The sequence below is a fragment of the Onychomys torridus genome, chromosome 1 (genome assembly GCF_903995425.1).
Source record: "Onychomys torridus chromosome 1, mOncTor1.1, whole genome shotgun sequence".
NCBI classification, from domain to species: domain Eukaryota; kingdom Metazoa; phylum Chordata; class Mammalia; order Rodentia; family Cricetidae; genus Onychomys; species Onychomys torridus.
Window position 1 is genome coordinate 30,523,885 of NC_050443.1, and position 15,559 is coordinate 30,539,443.

General features: G+C 55.4%; 2 protein-coding genes and 1 long non-coding RNA gene across 10 annotated transcripts in view; 2 read left to right on the forward strand and 1 right to left on the reverse strand.

Annotated features, from left to right (window-relative positions):
* Actn4 (actinin alpha 4) overlaps positions 1–2,425 on the forward strand; it is a 68,320-nt gene extending 65,895 nt beyond the window's left edge. For 2 of the 7 annotated variants that reach the window (XM_036180855.1, XM_036180862.1), the window contains exons 19-21: positions 492–572; positions 1,365–1,523; positions 1,636–2,425. In XM_036180855.1, the coding sequence (XP_036036748.1) occupies positions 492–572; positions 1,365–1,523; positions 1,636–1,794 (399 nt within the window). In that variant the 3' untranslated portion in view covers positions 1,795–2,425. Of the gene's footprint in view, positions 1–491; positions 911–1,364; positions 1,524–1,635 lie in introns of those variants that run through there. The other 5 variants (XM_036180880.1, XM_036180872.1, XM_036180850.1 and 2 more) reach the window with 3 other exon arrangements.
* A 69-nt stretch (positions 2,426–2,494) lies between these two features.
* Capn12 (calpain 12) lies at positions 2,495–15,079 on the reverse strand. 2 transcript variants are annotated; one of them, XM_036180902.1, is made up of 21 exons: positions 14,843–15,079; positions 14,163–14,232; positions 13,918–14,036; positions 13,612–13,745; positions 11,258–11,426; positions 10,755–10,829; positions 9,749–9,834; positions 9,607–9,681; positions 8,728–8,891; positions 8,410–8,645; positions 8,070–8,081; positions 7,695–7,903; positions 7,382–7,424; positions 7,245–7,304; positions 6,654–6,711; positions 6,286–6,356; positions 6,129–6,191; positions 5,264–5,342; positions 3,393–3,509; positions 3,253–3,311; positions 2,495–3,172 (listed from the first exon to the last, which is right to left on the reverse strand). In XM_036180902.1, exons 1-21 carry the CDS (start codon positions 15,077–15,079, stop codon positions 3,146–3,148), a joined length of 2,163 nt encoding a protein of 720 aa, XP_036036795.1. In that variant the 3' UTR covers positions 2,495–3,145. The 2 variants fall into 2 exon arrangements, with proteins under 2 accessions (XP_036036795.1, XP_036036804.1); XM_036180911.1 differs by having other exon boundaries at positions 3,387–3,509.
* On the forward strand, positions 8,225–9,288 carry LOC118579567. The gene is made up of 2 exons (XR_004944479.1): positions 8,225–8,436; positions 8,601–9,288. It is a non-coding gene; the product is annotated as an uncharacterized LOC118579567 (long non-coding RNA).
* Positions 15,080–15,559: the final 480 nt, after the last annotated feature.

Below are 15,559 nucleotides of genomic sequence, written 5' to 3' on the forward strand. Positions count from 1 at the left end.
GGACCCCTGCTACTGAGAGGGTGTGGAATACACACACAAAGCCAAGTGGGCAGAGGTTCCAGGCCTTGCCCTCGAGGCAGAATCCTGTCAGTCTGACCTAGGACTCTGGTCCCCATATGCAGTGTTTTTAAAATTCGGATCCAGATGACCTTTTGACCCAGTACCACCGCTGCTCACCTTCTGTGGGTACCAGTGTGCAGCCTCTTATGCCCTCTCTCCTGCAAACACTCCGAAGGCAGGGAAAGGTCCCCTCTATCTTTGAGCCCTGGACTTGGTCCTCCATGATGCCCACTCTAGCCCCACTGAGGCCGTGGAGACCTCTAGCTGCCTCGCCCATCCCTGGCCACCACCTTGTCTGCATCACCTCTAACTGTGCGTTTCCCTTCCCATGTGTCCTCCTCCCCTGCCCACTGCATGTGGCCTGCCCCTCCCACTTCTGGGGCCTTGTCTCTGCACTGCCCTGTACGCCTGCCTCCGATGGCCCCCGGCAGGACCATGGCGGGGCACTGGGGCCTGAGGAATTCAAGGCCTGCCTCATCAGCCTGGGCTACGACGTGGAGAACGACCGGCAGGTACGCACCCTGGGGCCCCAGCAGACTGTGGCATTAACTGCTCTTCTCTCTCTCTTTCTCTCTCTCTCTCTCCCTCCCTCCCACTCCTGCCATCATGTGCTGTCTCCCTGGCTCTCTTGCCTCCTTTCTCACATCTCTGGACACTTTCCCCCTTACCTGGTGTCTCCGGGCCTCCTGTCTCCCTGCTCCCTCCTCCACTGTGCTGTCTGTCCGCTGTGCACATGGGGCCTACTCTGGGCCTGGCCTCTGCTATGCCTGCGTCCTGGGAGCAGAAGCAGACAGGCAGCATGGACTCAGATGACTTCAGGGCTCTGCTTATCTCCACAGGATACAGCCTGGTATGCAGCCTCTGCCTCCCCTGCCTCTGCTCCTCCCCCAGCCCCTTCACTGCCTCCTGAGCTTCCATATCTTCCTGGGGACACTCCTCCACCCTCCAGTGCAACATGGCCTTGCCTGCCTCCTCCTCTGCTCTGCTGCACTTGAGGGACTGGGGTCCTTCCAATGACCCCCCAACCCCCTCTTCCTACAAGTATCCAGGGACAGTCTTCCAACTCTCCCCTTCTCGTTCTGTTTCTCGTTCTCTTTCCCCACCCTCCAGAGCTACAGTAAGCCAGAGCTGGGAAAAGAACCCAAGCCCAAAACTTGTGGGGAGGAGGCCAAGGGGCAGACTCCCAAGGCCTGGCACTGTCTGGCCAATGGACTGATGACACAACCCTCCTGTCCTTGAACTCTCCAGAACCGAATTGTAAGCATCTCCACTAAGTCGCGTACCCTCCCTACTCCCCTCCACAGGGTGATGCTGAATTCAACCGCATCATGAGTGTGGTCGACCCCAACCATAGTGGCCTCGTGACCTTCCAAGCCTTCATTGACTTCATGTCAAGAGAGACCACAGACACAGACACAGCCGATCAGGTCATTGCCTCCTTCAAGGTCCTGGCAGGGGACAAGGTAAGCAAGACCCTACAGAGCACTGGGAGCGGTGGCCAGAACCTCAGCCAACACTGGGCACTAGGTCAGGTGGGCAAGATGGGTGGTTCAAAGCCCTATCCTATGCCTCCAGAACTTCATCACTGCTGAGGAGCTGCGGAGAGAGCTGCCCCCCGACCAGGCAGAGTACTGCATTGCTCGCATGGCGCCCTACCAGGGGCCCGATGCTGCTCCTGGTGCCCTCGACTACAAGTCCTTCTCCACAGCCCTTTATGGGGAAAGCGACCTGTGAGGCCCTTGACCACCCTGACTGGACTCCCTCGGCCTCCCGGAGGGGCTGAGGAGCCCTGCCCCAACCCTGACTATCTATGCAAAGAGCTCTTTGTGGTCCTTCTAGGGGTCAGGCAGGGAGGGGCTAGGCAGGCCTCTTTCTCAGTCTTGTAGGGAGGGGGTAGGCAGGCCTGGAGATCAGCACTTCCGGTCTGCTAAATATATATATGATGTGGTTTTTTAACCTATATATGGAGGGGACAACGGACCCTTGGGCGCCCTCTGTGTCCCAGAGACACCTTTCCAAACGCAGGTCCCCTCCTTTGCCCCTGAGGCCCCTTCAAGGCCTCTCACATCCAGGCCAAAGCCCCATGTGCCTTGTCCAGGAACCACCTGCCCTGCAGAGTCCAGCAGAGGGTGCCCCAGCTCCCCTGGGCCAGACTTGCGTGGCTCCTTATCCCTCTCCCGCCCCCTGCCCCTTTTGTGATTACTGGGAGCAGAGGACCCTACCGTCACCCCTCTGGCCTAGGAGTGCGGGTGGGCAGCCAGCCCCAACCCACCAGGTCTTGTTTCATCTGGGCTCTGGGTCTCAGATTTTCTAAGGACCAAACCAACAAAAACACAAAGAACGGAACAGAAACAAAAAAATCTTTAAAAAATTAAAAAAAAAAAAAAAAAAAAAAACTATTAAAAAACTATAAAAATTAAAAAACTTCCAGAGAATTACTATTTACTTTATTAACTTACGGATTTATTATATAAATATATATCCATCTAGCCGCATATCTCCGCCACCTCTCTCACTCTCGTAATGAAGACATAGCTGATTTGATGCCCTCCCCAACCCCCGCCTGATTTTCCCCTTGTTTGCGGTGGGCAGGGGTCTCTGGGGACCTCCTGAGGTGGAGGTGGGCTGCTGGCCTGCCTGCCTGGTAGTGGATGGGTTTCCCCCTTTGAGTTTATTCTGATTGATTTTTATTTTCTTGGTTTCTGGATAAACCACCCTCTGGGGATGGGAGAATAAAACATGTAATATTTTTAAGAAGGATTCTAGTGTCATCTTCTTCTCCCTCTGTGGCTGTTCACACCCCAGGGAGCTTACAGAGTCCGTCAGCCCTGGACCTGTGTGGGTGTGGGCCTCTCCAAGCAGGAGCTAGCATGTGCATGGACTTCACAAGGAAAGAAGGCAGTTCTGTTCATAGTGGCTCACTCTAATCCCAGTGCTTGAGAGGCCAGAAGACAGACACCATTGCCACACCACCACCTGTGCAATGGTAGATGGGGCCCCAGCCCCAGGCAGGTGCTCATGCATGTTCAGCTTCCACCACTGGTGCCAAGGAGGTGGAGCGGGGTGACCTCCCTCAGCTTCTGCCCTAGGAGAAGGTAGCTACCTCCGACCACTGAATAGAAGGAAGAGAGAACCTTGAAGAGGCGGCCTCGGGGTGGTGCCAGAACCACCCTGTCCCTAGTGCTAGCTCACCTGTTTGTGGGTCAGGCAGACGACCCCCTCACCACCATCCAGATGTTGGCTGCAGTGGCCTGTGTATGAGAGGGCAGGGTGAGTGCCCAGCGCTAGCCCCTAGGTACACTCCGCCACACCCAGCCAGGAGCAACACTCACGGAAGATGCAGGTGAGCCGGGCTGCACAGGACACGAAGCGTTCAAAGTCCACTCGGAGCCGGCTGTCCCGGTAACGGCTAGTGAGGGCCTGGGTCAGCTGATTGTTCAGGTGGAAACCTAAGAGGAGGCTGCACTGTGTGGTGTTGCTTTTTGTTTAAATTGGGGCATGGGTATATGTAGTGTGTGTGTGCATATGGAAACCAAAGACTAAGTGTCCTCCTCAATCCCACTCCACTGTGGGAGGCAAAGTCTCACTTAAATGCAGAGTTCAAACCATTTTGTTTGAGCTAGCCAGCTTCTGTTGGGGGGCACTTGTCTCCTCCTCCTCCCAAAGTGCTGGGAATTTAGGTGGGCCACAATGTCTACCTGGCCTTCACATGGGTGCTGGGGATCTGAACTCTGGCCCTCACACGAGTGTTGCAAGTACTTTTACAAAGCCATATATCCCTAGCCCCGTGTTGTGTTCTCTTTGGTGTTGTGTTTGAGAGAGGCTGGCCCCTACCTTCCAGGTACTGGGATTTCAAGCTGTGGTTTATGTGGTACTCGGTATAGGACTTGGATTTGAGGTGAGCACTCTGCAGCTGCAGTCTGGGCCTTGCACATGCTAAGCAGGGCCTCTCCCCTGCACTATGCCCCCAGCCCCTCACTAGTAGGGTCTAGGCAGGAGCTCTCCCACTGAGCTACACCCCCCCAGCCTTTTGCGTATTTTGTGAAGTTGCTTGGGCTATAACTTGCCATCTTGCCTCTGCCTCTCAAAGTGCCAACAGGTGCGGCTAGCTTTGTGGTTGCTGTTTCAGAGGTTGACTGTCTCCCTGTCTAGAGCACTGGAGAACACTGCTGTGAAGTCCTCTTCTGAAGCCACACCCTAAAGTCTAGCCATGGGCTCTGTCACCTCTGCTGTAGAATTACAATGAGGTTTCAGGATGCTCCAAGGCCTGAGGACTTGTACCTCCCAGCTTCCATGTGCCCCATACAGTCCCAGAGATAACTATAAGTTTGCACTGCACCCTTGAGTGCTCGCTCGACAAACTCCACACACAGGTAGGTGGCCTGAGGCGGGTCACTCCCTCTGATGTTCATGTACCCAGGTATTGGGATATGCTGGCCCAGAGCTGAAGGAAAACCTGGCTAGATGGGGTAGGAGGACCCGAGAGCCTTCGGCCAACCTGTTAGAATTGCTGAGTATTCCCGGAAGACATTATGAGGTTCCTTCTGTCTGGAACAACCTCTGGTATGTGCCAGGCACTTGGGACAAGTGGCACAGGACACGGAGTAAGTGGGCAGGTGGATGATCCAGTGAACTGTCCTCCCGATGTCCTGTGTCCTCCTTCTTTAGGGTCAACACACTGGCCCCCAGCCTTCTACTCTGATGTCCTGGGATCATGTCTTACGTTTTCCTGGACAGTTGGCCACTTCTCCAGATCTCATACTTGTAACATGTCTCACCGCTGGTCAGTTGTTCCACCCCCTAATCTCCCTGGCTCCTTCTCCTTGGTGGTCACAGTTGGAAGCATGGACCCAGCCCATTTTCCAGAATCTCAGTAATCCCACTGAAGTACCCTAACATGGGATTTCCTTCCTCTGCTGTAATGCAGTAGCCTCAAAAGATGCTTTGGGATGTCTTTGGGATGTTCTGTGGCTCTGGAGAATAAGTGTGTTCTTGTGCCATATCCAGTGGCATTCCTCAGGCTCCTTGCCACCCCACACATTAGACATGTCACAGTTAGAAGTTTTGTGCCCAGAACCACCACAGAAGGAAGTTAGTGCTGGGCCTTGTGAGCAGCCCCAGTTTGGTGTGGATAAGACTTTGAAGTATTCCAAGAGGAAGAGTGGGTGCTGTCCTCACAACCATCCCAGGTCCCCATCCACACCTGCGGCATTCAGTGCCAGCCTTAGCTCATAGGAGTTCATTGTTCCGGAGGTATCTTCATCAAACTTGTCGAATGTGGCCTGGAGGGTGAAGAGGTGGGTGGGAGGGAGCCAGTGTTACACTCAGGTCCCTGAGCATTGACATGCACGGTGAATCGCTAAGAGAAGGTCTCTGAGGCCAGTCAGGTTGGGCTCGGGCCCCAGCTCCCCTGGCTCCTGGCTGGGGACCACTGTGCACCTGTATGCCTGTGACAAGGGGACAAGCTCCTACGCTCTTGGGAACAAGTTAATCCACTACCCACAGAGGCTTAGGGGAGGGTTCATAGCTGGGGGTAATCTTCATGATCAGTCCCAGGAACCTGCAGCTACTGCCTCCTCCTCCCTTGAAGGACTACCCACTAGTAGGTAGGCAAAGGCCCCTTGGAGAGGAGTTGACAGGCCTGCAGTCACAAGGCAAGGAAAGAACTGAGTTGGGAACTGGGATTCCAAAAGGAACCAGTGGTAGCTCTAGATCGATCTATTTACTGCTCCCAGAGGGCCACAGTGGGGTGACAAGAACTTCATATCCATTTCACTCCCAAGTTGGCATAGGAAGTCCAGTGCCCCATTGGTGGCCCGCAGGACATTAGTGTCTAGAGCAGAGGTTCTCAACCTGTGGGTTAAGACCCCTGTGGGTGTCAGATGACCTTTTTTACAGGGCATATCAGATATCCTGCATATCAGATATTTATATTACAATTCACAACAGTAGCAACAAAATAATTTTATGTTTGGGGGTCACCACAACATGAACTATATTAAAGGGATGCAGTATTGTTGAGAACCACTGCTGTAGACGGAAGTAGCTGCTCCCAACGCTCACCTTACCTGCCATACCAGGAGATGGCCCCAGAGTTCCTGGAAGTGGTATAGGGCCAACCTTCCCCCGTGCTGCAGACAAGGACATTGGTTACAATCAGTGTCCCCTGAAAGGCTAGGGGAAACCCCAGCGCCCCTGACCCTCCCCATACACTGTCTCACATACCCCAAAACACTGCACAAGCTGCTCACAGGTCCTCAGCCCAATCTCTCCAGGAGTCCTGGTGTTGGTCCTAGCTACAAAAAGAGATGCAGCACCCCTTGCATGTGGGCCAACATTGCAGGAGCTATGTGGACTAACTCTCTGCAAGTGACATTTTATAGAAACATGCAGAGTTCACACCTGACAAAACCAACATACATGTCTTTGCACACAGTACCTCTTAGAGGAAGCGGGTGGTCTGTGAGTGATCATGGCCCTCATGGGACCATAGGCAGCTGCTCCAAGTTGAGCCCCGCTCCTCACATCATGCATAGAGGCTCTGTGGGTGCAGTGCTCCAGTTGCAGGGCCCCCCTCCCCTGGCCAAACTCACCAGGCTCCAGAGCGATGCTTATTAAGGTCTGCAGCTGAAGTGCATCGAGCTCCTCTTCCTAATCAGGAAAGAGCTGCTTGTGAGGCCACTGGTTCAATCATCTAGTTAACAAGCACTTTGGGCCAGGTCCTGTGCTCCAAAGTGCTGAGGTAGCAGTGGCTACCTTCCTAGGGTTCATCTAGAGGAGGTAGTTCTATCCCCAGGGTGGCTAGGGCAGAGATGGTTAGGGCTCCACACACTGGCTGTGGGAGCCCACAGTGAGCAGGCGGAGGAAGACACTTGGCAAAGAGTGATGGCATGTGAACCTCCGCAGAAAGCAGCTGCGGATGGAGCAAAAGCCCTGAGGCAAGGGGATCTTTGAGCATTCCCAGAACACGGGGAAGCATCATAGAAGGGAAGCACAGACACCTCAGCCCCCAGCATGGTGGCTCAAGTCTGTAGCCGCAGCATTGGACAACCTGAAGGAGGCCAGCCTGGCCTACAGGATGTAGAGTTGTCCCAGGATACCCTGCTCTACAGTTTGTTTTTAAGGGAGAAAGGGGAGCTCAGCATCATTTGGCCTGACACCCTCGGTCCCCGACCCCTCCTCACCTCTCCAGCCAGCTCCAAGAACAGCTGTGCCAGCTCCAGCTCCAGGGGCTTGTAGGGAACCTGTAGGAAGGGGGAGTTCAGTCCCTTCCCAAAGTCCCGCCCGCTGCCTCCTCTTCCCGCCCACGACAGTCCCGCACCTGGAGGGCGTCCAGGTCGGCGCTGATCACGTCATCGATCTCCCTGCAAATTACGGGGGTTGGGAGGATGTGTTCAGGCGGGGGTCTCAGCAGAGGACATGGGTGGAGCCAAAGGGCAGTGGGTTTTGTCGGGAATGTGGGTGGGTGACAGAGATCCCTGGGAGGGCGTGGCTGGAGATGCCAGGGCGGGGCTTTGTGGTCCCTGTGCCGGACTTGGTGCTAGGGGCAGAGCCCAGGATTCTAGATTGAGTCCCAGGGCCGGGGTCGGGGTGCCCCATATGAGGCTGGGGCAGGGAGAAGGGCGCCAGCTCACACTGCGGTGTGGCTGCGTTCCGAAAAGATGCGCAGTGTGAAGTCAGCTTCGTCGCCCACGCGGGAGGCGCTGGGTACCACCAGGTAGTGACCGGGCGGCAGACGGCAGCGGCGGCTCACGTCGCGGCGGGCGCAGAAGACGGAGCGGTCGGCGCGCAGCAGTCCCGGCAAGAGCGCGCGGCTGCGCGGGGTGTCCCAGAGGCCCAGCAGCTGCGGGCGGGGCGCCATGACCACCACCTACCCGAGCTCCCCACCCAACCCTCTGGTCCTCCCCACACACACCCAGACTGTCTAGCCAGGCCCTCCCGTGTGCCCGGTCTTCCAGCGCTGGTCGACCAAGCCCTAGGGTGGGTCTAAGGTCGCATCTGAAACCCACCTCCTCGGGAATCTGCAGAAAGGAAAAGCCAGTAAGGGGGAGGGGCGCAATGTGCAGATCCCCCTCCCTGCCACACCCCCTCCTTCTTTCTGGACCCTTAATATTTCCCCACCCTAATCTCAGACCTAGGTCCCCTCCGACCCCTTCCCCAACCCTTCCCTTCCCACCTTGCCCTCATCCCTTCCCAGTCCCTTTGGTCACCTCCTGCCCTCTGACCCTCAGCCTTTTTCTCCAGTTCTTTCAACAGTGGCGCTCCTCTCTGAACCCCCAGTACCCTTTCCCTTTAGGACGCTCCTGTGACCCTCTGCCCCTCCAGACCTCAACTCGATCTTGGCCTCACCTGGAACACGTGGAAGCCCACAGTGAGGTAAGTGAGGCCCTTGGCCCTCAGACGCCGGCGGTTGCGCTGGATGAGCGACAAGAGGACAGTGCACTTGGGGATTCGGCCTCCCCTCGCTGGGCCCCGCGCCCCTGCTGCTCCCCAACCCCCCCAGGGGCCCTCTTCGTCATCTTCATCCTCTTCCTCATCAGGCTCCAGCAGCGTCAGCCGGAACTGCGGATTGGTCCAGAAGGTTTCTAACAAAAGAGAAGGAGGTGGAGTTCCCAGTCTGCCCAAGCCGCGACCTCAGCTTACTTCTTAGGGGCCCCCAGTCCTCACCAGCACTGGGCTGGCTCCCGCCGGAGTTGAAACCTTTCACCCAGCGGCCCTGGAAGATGTGGATGTGCCAGCCTCCGCCAGCAGGCCTAGGGCCTAGCACCTCGGGGCTCAGTGAGCAGATCTGGACCGTGTTGAAGCGAGTGAGGAAGTCCTGAAGCTCCATCCTGGACGGGGCACAGCGTGAGAGATGCCCGGCCACCCCAGAGCCCCGCTGAGGGTCCCCTGAAGTGGTCCCCCACCACAGAGCTCCCAGTTCCCTAAGAACTGCCAATTAACCTCCAACCTCCAGAAACTCTGAAGCCTTGAGGCCTCGCCAAGGCATCCAAGTCCTCACAGATACCCACCCCACTTCTGAGGATATTCACAAACTCCCCTCAAATATCTTCACATTAACTTTAGAAAATCCTCCAGGAAGATGGCGGAGGCAATGAAAGCTATTGTGACAGAAGCCTGATGCTGCGGAATATGAAACTGTGTAAAGTGTGTTATACTTGTTTCCCTGCTTTTGTTAATGATGCAAAGACATACTACGTTTATTTGATTAAATCAAATTAACCTGGGGCCAGGAGGCTGAGACAGCAACTAGCTGACAGGAAGTGGAAAGGAGGAACTAAGTGTAGCTAGGGTTCTTTAGTGGGGGCTGAGCAGAGGAAAGGCTTCTAATCTCAGTGGTCTCCCTCGGAAAACAACGCCCTTAATGGTCCTGTTCCAGCTGCTTCTGCCCTGACTTTGCAAACTAGAATCACGGTTGATAGGGACCATTGCTCTGCATCACCGCCTGTCCATCCCATGAGTTTCTCTCCGTTCTTTCTGACCCTCTATCCAAGGCCCCTACCCCAGTGTCCCTCTCACAGGTACAGTGGGTCCCTAAGAACTCACCAGAACTCACCATCCTCCTTTTTCACAAGCAGGGCATCTCGCCACTCAGAGGGGAGCATGTCCCAGCGTGGACAGCTGAAGAGACCAATGTGAGATGTAGGCATGCGGGGCCGAGCCCCCACCCACCCTAAGCCCATCCCACCTGTCACTCCAGGGCCCAGACCACTCCACTCGGCCCCAAGGGTTCCTCAGCCGCAGCAGCCGCACCTTAGTGAAGCCCAGGGACATCTGAAGACAATGTCATCAATGAGCGTGTTGTGGGGGGGGGGCATCAAGGTAGTGGGGGCATTAGTGAGGGTAGTGGGGGCATTAGTGAGGGTAGTGGGGGGGAATTAGTGAGGGTAGTGGGGGGGAATTAGTGAGGGTAGTGGGGGAATTAGTGAGGGTAGTGGGGGCATTAGTGAGGGTAGTGGGGGGCATTAGTGAGGGTAGTGGGGGGAATTAGTGAGGGTAGTGGGGGGGAATTAGTGAGGGTAGTGGGGGGAATTAGTGAGGGTAGTGGGGGGCATTAGTGAGGGTAGTGGGGGGACATTAGTGAGGGTAGTGGGGGGAATTAGTGAAGGTAGTGGGGGAATTAGTGAGGGTAGTGGGGGAATTAGTGAGGGTAGTGGGGGGAATTAGTGAGGGTAGTGGGGGGGCATTATTGAGGGTAGTGGGGGGCCATCAGTTAGGGTAGTGGGGGGAATTAGTGAGGGTAGTGGGGGGAATTAGTGAGGGTAGTGGGGGGAATTAGTGAGGGTAGTGGGGGAATTAGTGAGGGTAGTGGGGGGGAATTAGTGAGGGTAGTGGGGGGCATTAGTGAGGGTAGTGGGGGGAATTAGTGAGGGTAGTGTGGGGAATTAGTGAGGGTAGTGGGGGGAATTAGTGAGGGTAGTGGGGGGGAATTAGTGAGGGTAGTGGGGGGGAATTAGTGAGGGTAGTGGGGGGAATTAGTGAGGGTAGTGGGGGGGAATTAGTGAGGGTAGTGGGGGCATCAGTGAGGGTAGTGGGGGAATTAGTGAGGGTAGTGGGGGGAATTAGTGAGGGTAGTGGGGGCATCAGTGAGGGTAGTGGGGGGCACTACTGAGGGATTAGTGAGGAGGACATCATCAGAGAGGATAGTGAGAGGTCACCCCTGTCAGCCTAGCCCAGCAATGGGGGTGACTCACCTTGTGTGTACCTGTGACAGAATACGCATGTCCCTTCACCAGCCCTTCATCTGTGCGGATCTCGCCCCGGTCACTCTGAAAGAGCATGAGATTGTGAAGCTGGGCTGGGGGACAGGTCAGCTTCTCTCTCCAGCCTCCCAACCCAGGAGCTGTGCCAGGGGGCTCAGCGAGGGTGTCTGAGAGAAGCAGAGAGAGTGTCACAGAGGAGAGGGGAGAAGCCTGGACCCTGCATCACAGGCCTGTCATCCCAGCTACACAGAAAGCTGAGGCAAGATGATCCCAAGTTCAAGGCCAATGTGGGTAACTTAGACCCTGCCTCCTAATGAAACGTAAAATCTGCAGGTGGAGGGATGTAGTTTGTCTGTAGAACACTGGCCTAGAGTCTATCAGCGAGGATCTGGGGGCAGCAGCAGAAGGTAAGAAAGAGGTGACACTCCGCTCCCCTCCCCGACATCCCTGACTATGCTGACCTAGTGGAGGTCCATATGGGGGTCAGCTCTCACCAGGGCAGTGGCACCCACAAGGGACTCCTTGGCCAGTGCTTGGCGAAGGGCAGCAAAGAGGCCTGGAGTGTTTTGTCTCAGGTAGAGGACTTCACCCACGCCTCCTGTAAAGTCCACGAAAGCCTCGTTCATGTGGCCTCCACGCATCACCTCATAGGAACCATGAAGCCTGTTGGAGCAGGTGGAGGTGGATCTGAGGTACATAGGAACGTCTTAGGCCCCTGGTCTGGGGACGCTATTGGGGTGGAGAGGTCCCTAGGAGATATCCCAGATTATATAATATATAATGTATGTATTCTGTTTGTTTTTCATATGTGTGGGTGTTTTGCCTGCATATATGTCTGTGCACCACATGTGTGTAGTGTCCACAGACGCATAGGTCCCTGGTACTGAAGTTACAGACAGCTGTGACTGGGAATCAAACCCAGAAGAGCAGCTCTTGACATTGAACCATCCCTCCAGAACCACACCTTCCCTCCCAACATACCCCTCTTGCTTTTGAGACAGCATCTCACAATGTAGCCTTGCTGGCTAGGAACTCACTCTGTAGACCGGGTTAGGCCAAACTCACAGAGACCCGCCTGCCTCTGCTATCAGAGTGCCGGAAACAAAGCTGTTCTCCACCATGCTCAACTAATTTTTTTTTTTTTGACATGGTATTACTGTGCATTCTAGTCTGACCTCAAACTTGCAATTCTCCTGCCTCAGTGTATTCAGTACTGTGATTGTGCGTGCATGCCTGACTCAATCTCTGAAATATTCACAGAGGAAATGAGAGGATCTGAAAAATGCTAGGCCTGTAACTCCCCAGGATCCACATGACTGGAGGCCATGGAATGAGCTGCACCAAATTCTCAACCTTTCACGAACCTTCGAGGCTCTGGGAAACTGTGAAGGTGATGCCCTGGGGATTTGTCAGGACTTCCAGGGCCTGAGATGGGAAAGGACACGCTGTGGATGTCTCAATGGACCAGGAGAGATGGAAAGGGGTTAAAGGCCCTTCAGGGAATAGGATTTGGCAAGTCCAGAGCCTGATAGATCGGTGAGATTTCAGGATCCTTAGGAAATATGGGTATCAGTGGGGCTCTAGGAATGTTTGTGGGAAATGTCAAAAGAGGGAGGCCTTGGGCTGGGGAGATAGCTCAGAGGTGGAGCACTGGCTGCTCTTCAGAGGTCATGAGTTCAATTCCCAGAAACCACAGGGTGGCTCGCAACCATCTATGTATACAGGTGAACACTGTATACATAATAAATAAATCTTTTTTTTTTTTTTTTTAAAGAGGGAGGCCTTTAAGATTTGAAGATTTACAGGCTAAGAGTATGCCTCAGTGGTAAAGCCCCTGCCTAGAATGCCCCAGTGAGTGGCTGGGGTGTGGCTCAGTGGTAGAGCCCCTGCCTAGAATCCCCCAGTGAGGGGCTGGGGTATGGTTCAGTGGTAGAGCCCCTGCCTAGAATCCCCCAGTGAGGGGCTGGGGTGTGGCTCAGTGGTAGAGCCCCTGCCTAGAATCCCCCAGTGAGGGGCTGGGGAATGGTTCAGTGGTAGAGCCCCTGCCTAGAATCCCCCAGTGAGGGGCTGGGGTGTGGCTCAGTGGTAGAGCCCCTGCCTAGAATCCCCCAATGAGGGTCTGGGGTGTGGCTCAGTGGTAGAGCCCCTGCCTAGAATCCCCCAGTGAGGGGCAAGGGGCGTGACTGAGCAAGCACAAGGTCATGGGTTCCATCTCCTGCACACACACCCTTCCTAAATTTAACCAGGGGTTGTGGTGCTTGCCTGTAATCCATATCCACAAGAGTCCCACAATGGAGGACTGTGAGTTTGAGGCCAGCATGGGGTACTTAATGAGACACTGACTTTAAGTGAATACATAAAGGCTGGAGATGTAGTTCAGTTGGCACAGTGCCCCCCTAGCATGCAGGAAGCCCTGGGTTCAACCCCCAGCACCACATAAAACTGATGTGGTGTACACCTGGAAGCCCAGCACTCCTGAGGTAGAGGCAAGAGCATCAGATCAAAGTTCTCTTTGACTACCTAGCTAGTCCAGGGCAGACTAGGCTGTATAAGACCCTTTCCCAACAAAATAGAAAAGAAGGGGTTGGGGATTTAGCTCAGTGGTAGAGCGCTTGCCTAGCAAGCACAAGGCCCTGGGTTCGATCCTCAGCTCCACAAAAAATAATATATAAGAAAATACCAAAGACTGAAGTTCTTCTAGGACAGTGCTGTGGTACTAGGGCCATGACTGCTAGGACTTGATTTAGGGTCCTCGTTTGGGTGTCTGGAGGACCCCAGATGTCAGTACTCCACATGGGGCATGTTCCTGGGACTTGGGACTAGAGCTGGGAGGGATAGGCATTCTTACTTGGCATAGGCCTTTTCCAGCAGAGGGGCCCAGAATTCATTCCTTTGTTCTGAGCGTACAAACATCAGCTTCCCCTCACGCACAGGCAGCCTGTCATCTACCACCACGTCCACCCAGCGGCCAAACTGCCAGAGCTAGTGGGAAAAAAAGGGCAGGAGTCAGCTTCCAGACCCGGCCTGAGTCCGATCTTCCATTCTGCCTACCCCTTCCCAAGTTCTGGAATTCCAGCCCCAGGGGAGAAGGGGCTGTGAAACATCATGTTACCATAAGAGAAACTGAGGCATGGAGAGAGGAGCTGAGCTCTACCTGAAAATGGAAGACCCCTGCGTAGCCATCTTGGAAACCTTGTCCAGGGGGAACCACCCGGTACAGGAGTCTGGGGTACAGGGTAAGGGAGGCAGCAGCTGCAAGAAGCCAGCAGTTTCCTGGGAGGAGGAAGGCCCAGATTAGGTGAGGAGGGACCAAGGGACCAGCAAACTCAAGAAGGCAGGGAAAGATGGGGGAGAAGACAGAGGTGTGGCGCTGTCCGAGTCCTGGGTCTGGGGCCTCACCCAAGCTTCCTTGGCACACATCAGTTCTGCTCATGTCTTCACAGATAAACTGGGGCTCAGCACAAAACTCCTGGAAGAGGAAGACTCCAGTGAAGCCAGGAAAGGGAAGTTTGGAGCAACAGAGAAGTCAGAGGCCCAGGTCCCTCCTGACACCAGTATCCTAGGTGATGAGAGCCTCCAACCCTGGGAAGGCCTGTGGGTAGGAGCTTGGCTTTCCTGGACCCCTCTGAACCTCATGGTTAAGCCTGCTGTTATCCACCCAGCCCTCCTCCCTCAGACCCACGAGTCCAGGCCCAGCCCTCCTCCCTCAGACCCACGAGTCCAGGCCCAGCCCTCCTCCCTCAGACCCATGAGTCCAGGCCCAGCCCTCCTCCCTCAGACCCACGAGTCCAGGCCCAGCCCTCCTCCCTCAGACCCAGGGGTCCAGGCCCAGCCCTCCTCCCTCAGACCCAGGGGTCCAGGCCCAGCCCTCCTCCCTCAGACCCAGGAATGTAGGACCAGACCTCCTCCTTCAGACACAGAAGTCCAGGCCCAGCCTTCCTCCTTCAGACCCAGAAGTCCAGGCCCAGCCCTCCTCCTTCAGACCCAGAAGTCCAGGCCCAGCCCTCCTCCCTCAGACCCAGAAGTCCAGGCCCAGCCCTCCTCCCTCAGACCCAGGTCCCAGCTCAGCCCCACTTTACATGGGGCCTCTTCCATTCCACGCCTTTGGCCTTCTCTGAGTCGGGTCCCAGCTTGTCATAGCCAAGGGCATCAGGACCAGCAGAAAAACAAGGGTCACGAAACAGGATCCCAGAATTCAGGCAGGCTGTTCGGATGGCTTCGAAGTTCTGGCCTTTAAAGAGCTGTGGGCCGTTGGCTCCAGCCCCGGCCCCGTCCTCCACCAGCTGGATGGTGACCTTCCTGTCGCCACTTGCCATCCGGACACTCTGGACCCACGGATGGACCCAAGCCCTTTAACCACCTGAGTCACGAGGCGGGGCTTCTGCTCCATTTGTACCCCGTTGGGGGTCTTTAGGCAGCGAGGAGCATTCTGTCTTGTTAATATTAATTGATGGTTTGGGGAGCGAGGGAGCGAGGACGCCTCTTCAGTGGTTTCCTCCCTGGGGCGTGGAGCCTTCAGTTGTGGCCAGTTTAGCAGCTTAATGACCGGCAGCAGGCCGGCAGGTAGGCAGAAGTAGACGGAGCAGCCCTCACCACGGGCGGGCCAGAAAGGAGGTCAGTGTGGGGGTGTGTTTTTGCCTGCTTGTTCCTGTTGCACAGCTCAGCCCCACCCCAGTCTCCCTGTTTCCTTATCTGTTTTGGGGGAGCAGTGCATGCTAGGCAGGTAGCCTCTTCTGGAACGACACCTCTAGCCCCCCTTTTACTAAGTTTCCAAGGCTAGCCTTGGGCTCCCTCTC